The sequence below is a fragment of the Cydia strobilella genome, chromosome 14 (assembly GCF_947568885.1).
Source record: "Cydia strobilella chromosome 14, ilCydStro3.1, whole genome shotgun sequence".
In the NCBI taxonomy this organism is placed as follows: Eukaryota; Metazoa; Arthropoda; class Insecta; order Lepidoptera; family Tortricidae; genus Cydia; species Cydia strobilella.
The window spans coordinates 4,779,566-4,792,092 of NC_086054.1; the positions used below are offsets into that span (position 1 = coordinate 4,779,566).

Consider the following 12,527-nt stretch of genomic DNA (forward strand, 5'->3'; position numbering starts at 1 on the left):
TCGAACCGGAATGTAAAATGTATGTAAATTCGTGTCAGTTAACAAATACAGTGGATACAAATTTATGGCACAGACGTTATTGTCACTTAGGCTCACAAAATTTAGATTTACTTATACGTAAAAATCTGGTAGATGGTTTATCAGAATTAAAAAATAAATATGTATATGACAGTTTATGTGAAGCATAAATTAGGGACTAGAGCTAAAAAAAAACCTTTAGAATTGGTACATTCTGATGTCTGCGGACCGATTACACCTGTGACTTGGGACGGTAACAAATATTTTGTGACATTCATAGATAATTATACGCACTTTACGATGGCGTTCTTAATAAGAAATAAATCAGAGGTTTTCAAAAGTTTGAAACTTATTATAATACAGGAACAAAACATTGTAATTCAAATTTGTTACAGTAGAGAATCGATAATGGCCGTGAATATCTTTCAGATGAATTTAGGGATTTTTGCGTTTCGGAATCACAAACTTTATAAAATATTTTTTTATTATACTCTTATAGAACCAAATGGCGTATTTTTGAGTATTTTGATTGATACTTTCTACCACTCGCGACATAATACTTCCATCCTTTTGTATGGTAGCGGCATAAAACAACGTCCCCAACTGTAAATGTTCTAAACATGTTTTCGTCATCACACGCTTATCTAATTCATCACTATTATGTGTATTTTGTAATATCCGTTTTTTACTACTGAACTAGCCTCTAATGCATTTTTACGTTTTGTATGACTGGCAAAGATATCGAAACACTTCTCAATCCGGTTAAGGGTCTCCGGCATGCTCGGTTTCTCCATAAAAACGTAGTTCCGCTCTCATTTTAAAACGACTAGCTAGACTACTCTGAAACTTTGTATTTACAATAGGATATAAGGTATATCTATGTCTGTAATTAGTTTATGTAGCTTCAGATACCATAGTTAAAAAAATACAGCGAATTTAGGTTTTTCATACAAAACTTGTTTTTGCTCTATTTCGTTTGTTTTATTAACTGGAGCTATATAAACTAATTTCAGACTTAGATATACCTCATGTCATTGTATGTGCAAAGATTTATTACAATCAAACACGTAGTTTTAAAATGAGAGCGGAACTACGTTTGTATGGGAAGGTGCAATTCCAATTCGCATACGATGTGATATCCGGTGACATTTGTATGAAAATATAGTATTTTTCGTACTATATTGTTTTTGTATAATATATTACAATTGACTAAAATATAGTACGATACTATATATTATAGTATGGGTTTTGGTGATTGTGGGTTTTGCATTGGCCTTGTTTTTTCTTTTTGTGCCGCTTATTACGTCTTCCAAATGTGTCCAGGTCTTTTGGTTCCCGGACTATTTTTTCCTTTTGCATGATACGCGGACAATATTTTCCAAGAACTTTGTGCTCTCCCGTTTTTGTCCATCTGACCTCAACAGTTCTCTCAAGCTCGAGCTGTCCGGACTGATCTTTACTCCGGTCTTTAGTTCGAGCTCGAGCCTCTCCGTGCCAAAGCGCGGGCAGTCGCACGCAATGTGCCAGATGTCCTCGTCAATGGTCGGGTCGCAGACACAAGAGGGTGTGTCTTTGATCTTAAAACAGTGTAGTTAGGCTGCGAATCCTCCGTGTACAGTGAATGCTTGAACCAAGAAGTATGTGAGTTTTAGTTTTTTAATGACGCTATTTGCGTCCCTCACTTGTGGAAAAAACTTCTTGGTTGTTGCGCCGGTTTCTGAGGCGTCGTAGCGTGCCTGCCACTTTTGCCACAGCAGAGGGGGCTCCGAGCTTTTTTGCGGTATTTAAGTTTCAAGTGAGAGGGGTCCACGTTTAGGCCTCCCAGAAGGTGTCGGTTTTGGGAGAGCAACATTTGGGGCAGGTCTTCGTCCTTGTGGTAACTTAGGACGTCCCTTATGCAAATTAGGGGGTTTCTCATTTGCGGGTATTCCGCGTTGAGTTTACCCTCCGTTGCCCTCTTGAGTAGCTCCAGGTCTCTGTCGCTAGCACAATTAACCACCACCTTTCGGTTTTTTGCCTTCCGCACCCTCTCGATCCGTACTCCGCTGTTTTGCACGTCTAGCGCTTTGTTCAGTTCTTTAAGAACGCCTTCGCTTGTTTTGGTCGGATCCTTTGATGATACTATTGCAGTGTGGTTACGGGTGTGTGCCTGTTTAGGTAGCGCCGAAGCCTGTGCGTACGTCCTGGGACCGTAGGCTGCTGTTTGCATTTTTTGCGTCACCTCTTTGCTCACTTCACTGACCGACTGCCTGAGTTTGGCCAGTGCCAGCTCGGTGTTTAGGGTTCAGGTGGGGGCAGAGCTTCTTTCCTTTTCCAATCAATTTAAATAAATAATAAAAATGTCCAACAATTGGTATGTAAAATATATTTGATTACAGATGCCAGAGCAAGAAGATTCAATGGAAAATCTGGTGGGAAGTGAAATGATCTTGACGCGACTTTATTTTTAAGAGAATAACAGCCGAGCGTGTCAAGGGCATTTTGAACACCTCGCCCGCTTAGCAACTTCTGCTGCTGACTGTACATACATAAATCAAATAATTACCCAGAAACCAAGTATTTTCATTCAGACATTCCATGAAAGTTTTTATTGGATGACAGTTCCAAATAAATGAATCGTGGGTTGCCCCACCGTAACAAGCGTCTATACTGGTGATCTGCATATCTGCATCACAAATCTGTAATTGAAGTGGTCAATAAATTAATACTTAGTATATTTACGTGAAAAAATATCATTTTAATTTTTATTGAATTAAATTACCAGCTGTACATTTAAGGAATGGTATTGTTTTCTACAGTAATATCGCTCCTCATACTGTGATGGTCGTAGAATCGGAATTTGTGTACAGTCTATACACCCTAGAAGTCCAAGCATCCCAAAAGTATTAAAAAATCTGAAAAATTACAGTAAAGTAAAAAATGCGTTCTCTGCAAGATCGCATTCCAAAAATTCAAGATCAAGTAGCTCGTCCGACATCTAAAAACATTAGGTAACAAAATCTTAAAACTTTTACTAGTTATTAAAATTTTATTAGTTTTACTAAATTAATTAATGTTATAAAATAATTATGACATATGGGTATTTGAATGAAGACGTTTCTATTTACCGCCTTGCGCCCGCCCTTTGCAATAGGTAAATTTGATTCATATTTCATTCCTGTTCATTACGCGATTGGATATAGACGACAGTGAAAGTGTGGCTTTGTGTAGGTACTTATTTACTTACGAGTATTGTTTTTTGGAAGTTAAAGTGTAATTGGCAAAAGTGCATTAAGGACGTGAATTAAGAAGAGGACATAAGGACTATAATTATTCCGTCTTGTTTGGGTGACCTTGGTAAGTGATTTGATTATTTCGTTATTTCACAATCTTAAGTAGCTAGTTATTAAGCACCGTTCCGTTCCGTTATTTGATATTTATTTATACGTACTAAAAATATTTAAGCGCACTTAAAATATTAAATCAATGTGTTTAAAGATAGATCAAAAATGTGCTATGCTATGATTTAATTCAATCCCCTGTGTTATTTCGTTGTGTATATATAGGGAACGTGACGGTATAACAGGAGAGCTTTAATGGCTTTACATTTCACTTATGCGAAACACAAAAACATTTCACTTATGTGTGTTATGTGTGTAAGGGCAGTCGATATTCAGGTCGAACCATAATACTCACAATCGATATGTGATAACCCCGTAAGAGTGATAAGGATAGATATATGTAAAAACAATAATGTTAGAGTAGGATAGCGCTTTAGAGAATAAAGAACACTTCCAATATGTCGTTGTTTCAATCAGCAAGTCCTTACATGGCGCTGCGACAAATTAATTAAAATTAAATAGTAAAATGTATATATAGTGAGAAATAAATATAAATAAAAACAAGTCACAGTGAAAGTAATGTAGTAAAAGTGAAATACCAGTAGATACGTTAGTAAAAACGCGGATGTAGCCGGATTGCAAATATAGTTCTACGTCAAAGGAATTAGCACGCGACACGTTAAGTTGCGAGTTACCACGTTTCGGTACGCCGGCAAGCATTCTTTGTTACAAGGATGTTAAAGCTTACACAAAGGCTTGTATAATATGTGCTAGTACCAATCGAAGAACAAAATTGGCTTATGGATTAATGGGCACAAGACCAATACCACACACACCCATGGAAGTAATATCAGCTGACCACATAGTAGCATTACCACAGACCACTTCAGGCAACATATACATGCTAGTACATATTGACCATGCTACTAGGTACATAATGGCTAAGCCCACAAGTTCGTTATCAGCAAGTGATGTCATAGACACAATAGAAAGAGATATTATTTATGTATATGGTCCACCCTTGACGTATATTTCTGACAAAGCCCCATGTTTTATGAGTCAATCAACTCAACGTTTCTTTACAAAATATGGAATACAACATCTGCCCACAACACCATACACGGCTCAGAGCAACGGATTAATTGAAAGAGCAAATGCCACGATTGTTGCAACTCTGACTAAAATGGCATTGAAAAATAGTACAGAGTGGGACAAGTTATTGCCTAATACTTTATTAGCAATAAACACATCAAGACAGAAGACAACAGAATATTCCCCATTTTATTTGTTACATGGATATCATCCTACAATACCACCAAATGAAATTCACATAGGTACTATTCAAGACAATATGGACCGGACACATCAGTTAGATTTATTATCGCAAGCAAGAACCATAGCAAACAAAAAAATAGAAGAGCAACATTATAGAAATAAAGTCAGATTTGACCTCAGAAAATTAGAACATAACTTCAAGGAGCCAGCAGGTTTGAAAATAAGTTGGTGCAGGTTATCCCCTCGAAACTAAAACTACATTCAAAAAGTCCTAACTCGATGGCAATAAAAATATTCAATAAAATTAGTAACGAAATAAAAAACACCAAGTCCGACAATGAATTCTTTAAAAAATTAGCAGAACACCTGATTAAAAAAGCCTATTATACATTAAATGAATTTTTTCACGACCAATAATTATAATTAATAAAGTACCCATTATATAACCTTGTACAAAAACCTCGTTCTCCTCTTGAATAAACTGTTTGCTGTGCCCTACAGGGTGTCATGTTGTACACGATTCTATGTTAAGTATAGGTTAAGATACAATGTGATATGCAATAAAGATTATGAGTATGAGTATGAGGGCGAATATGTTTTATATGCATGGCCCCAACCACAAGATCATAAGTTGACACCAAAATACAAGGGACCATACAAAATAGTCAAAAAAGTAGGATCAGTTTGTTATGAGAAACAGAATGTCAGACAACCCGCAAAGAAGAAGATAGTACATGTACAATTTTTGAAACCCTTAACACCACCTCCCGCTTTAGATTCTTTTTCAGCTTTTTCAGATTCACAAAACAATGACCATAATTACCAATACAAGGATGATGACAATGATGATGTAAACTCCCATAGTGACCAGTACAAGGATGATGACAGCGATGATGTAGACTCCCATAGTGACCAGATACTGGAGGATCATCAGACCACGGACGTGACCAGTCACTCAGGAGGACGAAGACAGTATGTAACCAGTAGAGGACGCACCACTGAGAGACCATACAAGTATGATATGTAACCGAATTTGACAATATAACTATATGTATTTTTCTTATATTCCATGAGTATATAATCTATGTACTAAAGAGTCTTAGATATCAAACCTTTTCTATCTTCTCAATTCAAAGTATATTCAGTAATAAATCCAAATAAATTTAAAAGAAAACAGTCCAGTAATTACATAATATTTTTTTTTATTTATTAAAACAGTTTCAAGTATGCAAAAAAAAAAGAAAGGAAAGAAAAGACAGTTTGCGAAGCGCCAGAGTGTGTACATAAACAGAGGTTGCTATAAATATGTACATATCTAGTTTTAAGTGTATATAGGTTTGTATAGTAGGGTAAAATTTTAAAACTGCATGTGATATGGAGATTTTGTACATAATGACTGAGATGTAGTTGTAATATATATATATTTTTTTTAAATCTTTATTAAAGGGCTTTTTCGAGTGAACGAATATGTCGCCCCATAAAACATCACTTAATTAACAAAGTAAAAAAAAATTAACAGCCAAATCTAGTATGTACATCACACATTTCTGTCCCTCAGACCGCACTTAACAACATTTAATACCTTTCCAACTACATCGGACATGGGATTCGATAGGTAGATATTACATAACCCAATGGAACTGTCATTGTCATGAAATATTTGTCTTCTAGGTCGCTCATTTCGGACACACTCCATTAAAATGTGATACACATCTTCGACGCGATTACATAAGGTGCATAATTCCGAATTCACTTTACGCATGAGATAGGCGAACTTATTCAATGGAATGTGTCCAGAACGCAATCTTAACAATAAAACTAGATCCTGCCTACACAACACACTGCTATCAATCCACGGAGAATTAAAGGGTTGAGGCTGAATTGTTTTATACCAAATACCTTTGTCCCGAGACCTCTCGTCAAAATATTCCTTCCACAATTCGCGACACTTTACTTTGACTAAATATAAACAATCATTATATGGGGGTAGGAGGTGAAATTCGATGCCATCGCTGCACGCCTGTTTTGCTAATGCATCAGCTGTCTCATTGCCACTTAATTAAAACTGATGTTAAGGCTTTTTGGAGATACACAAAATCCAAAAAGGAGGCAAACGCCTATCCTAAGTGTATAATAATGAGCGAGCTGATGACGGACCCGGTATAGTGAACTTGTTTGCTAAGTATTTTGAGTCGGTCTACAGCCACACGAAAGCAAAGCAATTCCATCCAACAGGCTGTATACTTAGTTCGTCTCTATCTAAAATTGAGCTCACCGATAATGAGATTGAACGCTCCTTGAAACGGCTGGACATTTGTAAAGGCGCTGGGCCAGATGGGGTGCCCCCTATATTCATTAAGCAATGTACAGCAGGACTAATAAAACCTCTCAGCATCATATACCTATATAACAAATCACTTAAGAATGGGTGCTTTCCTGACTTATGGAAGGTTTCTAAAATTGTTCCAATACACAAATCGGGTAGTAGGGAGGATATTTGCAACTACCGACCGATAAGTATTATTAATTGTTTTGCAAAATTATTCGAGTCTCTTGTTTATAATTATTTTTATTATCATTTGAAACCCATGATTAGTGCAAAGCAGCACGGATTTGTTAGTTCGAGATCCACCACGACCAACCTTCTCACTTACACGCACGACATAAGCAATGTGTTCAATGAAAGGGGACAGATAGATGCAATATACACCGATTTCTCTAAAGCATTCGATAGAGTTGATCACTTTATATTATGCGCGAAAGCTTCATCCTTGGGCATTCACGGTTCTTTGCTTCGCTGGCTAGAGTCGTATCTAGAGCATAGAAATCAGTTGGTTGCGGTCCATGGCTTCGAATCTGTGCCGTTTGAGGCAGAGTCTGGTATCCCTCAGGAAAGTAATCTTGGTCCGTTGCTGTTCAATATATTCATAAATGACTTAATTGATCAGTTCTCAAGTGATTGTCTTGCCTACGCTGACGACCTAAAAATATACCGTAAAATACATACGATCCAAGATTGCTTTACTCTCCAGTCAGATATTGATACACTAGAAAGATGGTGCCGATTAAATCACATGGCTCTAAATATTAAAAAGTGTCAATACATTACATTTACAAAAAAAAATAAGCCGATAATATTCTTATACAAAATAAACAACACAAATATAGATCGCGTTACAGCCATAAGAGACCTTGGAGTGATAATGGATACCAAACTCTCCTTCAGGCCCCACTACGACTCCATTGTACTTAAGGCAAGACAAACACTGGGCTTCATTAATAGAATAACAAAACCATTTAAAAATCCCAACAGTATACTGACTCTCTATACTTCCCTTGTGAAAAGTATAGTTGAGTACTGTAGTACGGTCTGGTCTCCACACTATAAGATCCATAATGATAAAGTGGAGTCTGTGCAAAAGAAGTTTATCAGACAGCTATGCAGCCGATTCGGATTAAAAAGAAAATTGCCTTTATATGAAGACAGACTTAAGAAATTCAACCTTGACACGCTACAAGTAAGACGAAAGATAAGCGACCTTTGCACATTGTATAAAATTGTCAATGCTACACTAGACACGACTTTATTCTCATATTCCCTTTAAACTACAAACCAGGTCCAGCCGCAGGCAACATTTATTCAGTGTACCCCTAACTACAAATAATGTATCACAACATAGCCCGATACCGCGAATGTGCGCTCTCTACAACGAAATAAACAAAGATCTCGTCATTTTCCACTGTAGCCTTGTTACATTTAAGCAAAGAGTTAAATCTGTCTTACAATAATTAGTTAAGTTGATGAGTACATTTGAATGTTGTGCACGGTTGTTATCGATGTACAAATTTACCACGATAACCATGTGATTCTTGTTTTTTTTTCTCTATTGTAATTTGTATGTTGTTACACTTGTTACTGTGCCTAAAATTAATAAAATAAAATAAAATAAAAATGTGTTTATACGAATATACGTTTTTAATTAACATAAACAATGAAAAAAGGTCGAAACTAAGACTTTTCTATGAAAACGACGGGTATGCTCCGTATGCTGAATACTTGGCCATGGCTGTATGTGTCGTACGTTCTTGAGCGAAAAATGTGTCTAATTATTATATCGTGTTGATTATTCATCGAATAAAATACCATCTTCTTATTATCTTAGTTTTATTTCTATCTTCTTTATTAATACAGTTTTACATTCTTATATTTTTTACCAAATCTATTTCACACAGCTTATGAACCATCGCAACGGCCATAGAGTATCTAGAGCGAATCAAAGACAATTAAAAAGTTTGATACTTAAGGGGATGTACAGACATTGTACTTCAACACTCTCCCTCAATGTTTGTACATCATTTTAACATTTAAATAAATTAAGTAAGTTGCACATTTTTATACATTTTTCACCTGATGATAAAGGCTTAGTTAGTATATCAGCTATCTGATCTATAGTAGTTACATATTCAATGGTAATTAAGCCTTCTTCAACCTTTTCCTTTATAAAATTACACTTTACATCAACATGTTTCAAGCGTTTCTGATCAGGATTTTGAACAACTTTTATAGTACTCTGATTATCTTCAAAAATAACAACATTATTAATTTGTATTTTAAAATCTGTCATCAACTTAATTAGCCAGCAAGCTTTTACAGATGCTTCACATAAGGCAACTAGTTCGGCCTCCGTAGTACTCAAAGCGACTGTACTCTGCTTCTTTGACTTCCATGTCACAGTATTTACCAAAAAATTGAAATAAATATCCACTTGTGGATTTTCTGTCACTATTACGTGCAAAATCTGCATCTGCAAAACCTATTAGGCTTTCATTTTTACATTTACAATATATTAGATTATAATTAACAGTTTGTTTAACATATCTCAATACACGCTTTAAGGCTTGCCATAACTTTAAAGTTGGTTGTGTTTGAAATCTACTCAAATATGACACAGCTGTTGCCAAGTCTGGTCTGGTGCTTACCATAGCATACATTAAAGAGCCAATAAGTGATCTACACTTGTGTTCTAATGTCAAGTCAATTTCACTCAAGTCAAAGTCTAGTTTAAAATTAGGGTCCATAGGTGAATTGACACCTCTGCAATTCTCCATATTATAAGATTGAACTACCTTCTGCAAATAGTTTGTCTGGTTAAGATAAATACAGTCATGTTTCCTTTGAATATTAATGCCTAAATACATTAGCTTTTCATTACCTAAGTCTTTCATATGAAATTTTGAATTTAGAAATTTCTTAACACTCTCTATTTCAGTCACACTAGGTCCTACAATCAACATAGTGATGTGTCAAATCGCAAAATTTTCAAATCGAACAAGTCGACCTCGATTTACACCCAAACCGGTTTGCAAACCGGTTTGGCCAAATCGAATTAACTTCTACAGTTTTTAAGTATCAGTAGTTCAAACCGCACTGTGTAGGCCGTGTCGTCACTTGGTTTTGAGTCGACCAAATCGATTTGTCAATTTTACGGTTTGTTCGATCCTTAGGGTGGTACTCCGCCCGTCCAACTTCGCGGTTCGATGTGCATACTGCATTTGCGTCTCACATTTTGCTTAATGAGAGAGTGAGTCTGGATGCTTCTTTTTAATGTGCGCCATCATCGTGCTTGTGTTTCCAACATATTTATATGAAAAAGCACATCTTTTACACACAACTTTCTCAGCACTCGGTTTTTCAAATACATCCCACACAGCAGATCGTTTCTTCCCTCCCGGCATCGTAACAAGTAACAAAACTAGTTAATTTGAAATTTTTTACACAATTTACTTTTATTAGCTACATATAACACACAACAAAAACTTTCGACTAAAAATTCTTGAAAACATTTGTAATAATTTAGTTTAGCGTTGCGCGGTAGATCACAATTTCATTCATTGCTAAAGCTGAAACGGGAAAGCAGTATAAGAGTAAGCAGGAAAGAGCGTGCGGTTCCGTCAGTCATCGCCGCGAATGAGGGCTAACGCGTATGAATTCGCCGCTAGGGGCGCTAGTGTAGATGGTGGTCTTTTCCATAGTTCGAAATGTCAAATGTCATTTGTCACTTCAATGACTGACAGCTGTTCTAAAGTCTTTTGGACCACCTTCAACAGAGGCGCCAACTGGTGAGCAAAAAAACGATAGCCCTCATTCGTACATTTCCGTAAGCCGCGCGCAAAGCGACGCGGCGCGAAACTGACAAATCGAATCGAAGTTTACCGCCAAACCGATCTCTTTAAGCCCATGCGAAAGTGAACCTTGCAACTCAAATAATATTTTTATAACTATAATATTTTTATAACTTTTTATAACTCAAATAATATTTTTATATACTCAAATAATAGTTTTATTTTACTTTGCCTAGAGGTACCAAGCTTCGACTGAACTGTCTTAAGTCGACTCAATAATGGCGGCAATGTGCATGGCAACATTTTTCTTCGTGGTTTGGAGTCGATTCGCGTTAGTACAAACATCTCTTTCCTCAATATATCAAACGAAAGTGACGCAGCAACAAATGCATATTGCAAGTTGCGATGGTTAATAAGGTCGACGTCACACAATTTTGTTCGTATCTTTGAGTCGATTTACGGTACATTCACGTCGATTTAGTCGATTTCAGGCCTAGCTCGGTTTGGACCGATTTGTGAAGTCGAATCGTAACATCGCTAAATCAACATGTCATCAACATACAAAATCAAGTATAATTCCCCTTTACTGTAAAGACAGTAGTCATTTTGCGAACGGGTAAATCCATATTAACTTCTGTAAATTTCTCATACCAATACTTAGGACTCTTTTTTTAAACCATATAAGGATTTTTGTAATTTTAAAACATGACCATCGGGAACAGTCAGACCTTGTGGGGGTTTTAAGTATACTGCTTCATCAATTCTTCCATACAAGAAAGCACCTTTGACATCCATTTGGTGTATTTCAAAATCCTTCTGAGCTGCAACTGATAAAAGAACTCTTAATGTTTGTAACTTCAGAACCGGTAAGTAAGTAAGTAAGTATATATTTACGGTGAGTATATATTTTCTAATTTTTCTTTTTGTTGGTAACTTTTCACGACTAATCTAGCTTTGTATATTTCTTCTTCTCCTACATTCTTCTTTGTAAGGACCCATCTGCTATCCAGTAATTTTTCATTCTTTGGTACGGGTACAAATTTCCATGTTTCATTCTCATTTAAAGTCTTTAATTCTTCATTAATTGCCTTATTCCATTCATTTTCATCTTTTCTTCCTTTAATGTCATCATAATTTTCAGGAGCATCTTGATAACCTGTTATAGACCGCGAGCCACGAACAGTTTCCGTGACCAATCGCCTTCCTCGCGAAAACTCGTATAGTGGTTAACGGCTATTTAAGATGCACCCTAGTGGAAGTCAGCTGCCGCTCCGTTGGTGGGTTGAGGAATGGCAGCCACCGAAACACAACATCGTCAGCTGGTCACATGAACTTGTAAAAAAAAACTGTTTTCAGTCATCGCCTTCCTCTTGATACTTTGTCAGATGGTAGTTTTGGTGCTATTGTTAGTAAAAACAATCGTCAGCCGGTTGAATCGCGGTGGAAACACCGTCAGCTGGTCACATGAACTTATAAAAAGTGATAGCATATCAGTAGTGTGTTTGTGCCGGTTCTAGACCAAAACTTTTCTGCTAGGGGACAACACTAATCTAATGAAAAATACTGCAAAAATGGAAAGTATATCCACCTGGTGCATTAAAACATTCAATGTATTAGAGGAAAATATTTACAGATAGAACTTTATTGAATGATTTTGATATTGATATTTTATGTATTACTGAACTAATAATGAATTAATGCCTCAACTTAATAACCACCAGGTGGGAAGTTCGTTCATCAGACCTAGTTAATATTAGAGTATAAATTAAAAGGTAACTATCTGTCTCTGTA

General features: G+C 36.3%; 1 protein-coding gene across 1 annotated transcript in view; it reads right to left on the reverse strand.

Moving 5' to 3' along the window:
- Positions 1–1,358: 1,358 nt before the first annotated feature.
- LOC134747435 (uncharacterized) overlaps positions 1,359–12,527 on the reverse strand; it is a 103,089-nt gene continuing 91,920 nt past the window's right edge. Inside the window, exons 4-6 of the mRNA XM_063682060.1 lie at positions 2,780–2,912; positions 2,646–2,696; positions 1,359–1,595 (exon numbers count right to left, since the gene is read on the reverse strand). Of these exons, the coding sequence (XP_063538130.1) occupies positions 1,359–1,595; positions 2,646–2,696; positions 2,780–2,912 (421 nt within the window). The remainder of the gene's footprint in view (positions 1,596–2,645; positions 2,697–2,779; positions 2,913–12,527) is intronic.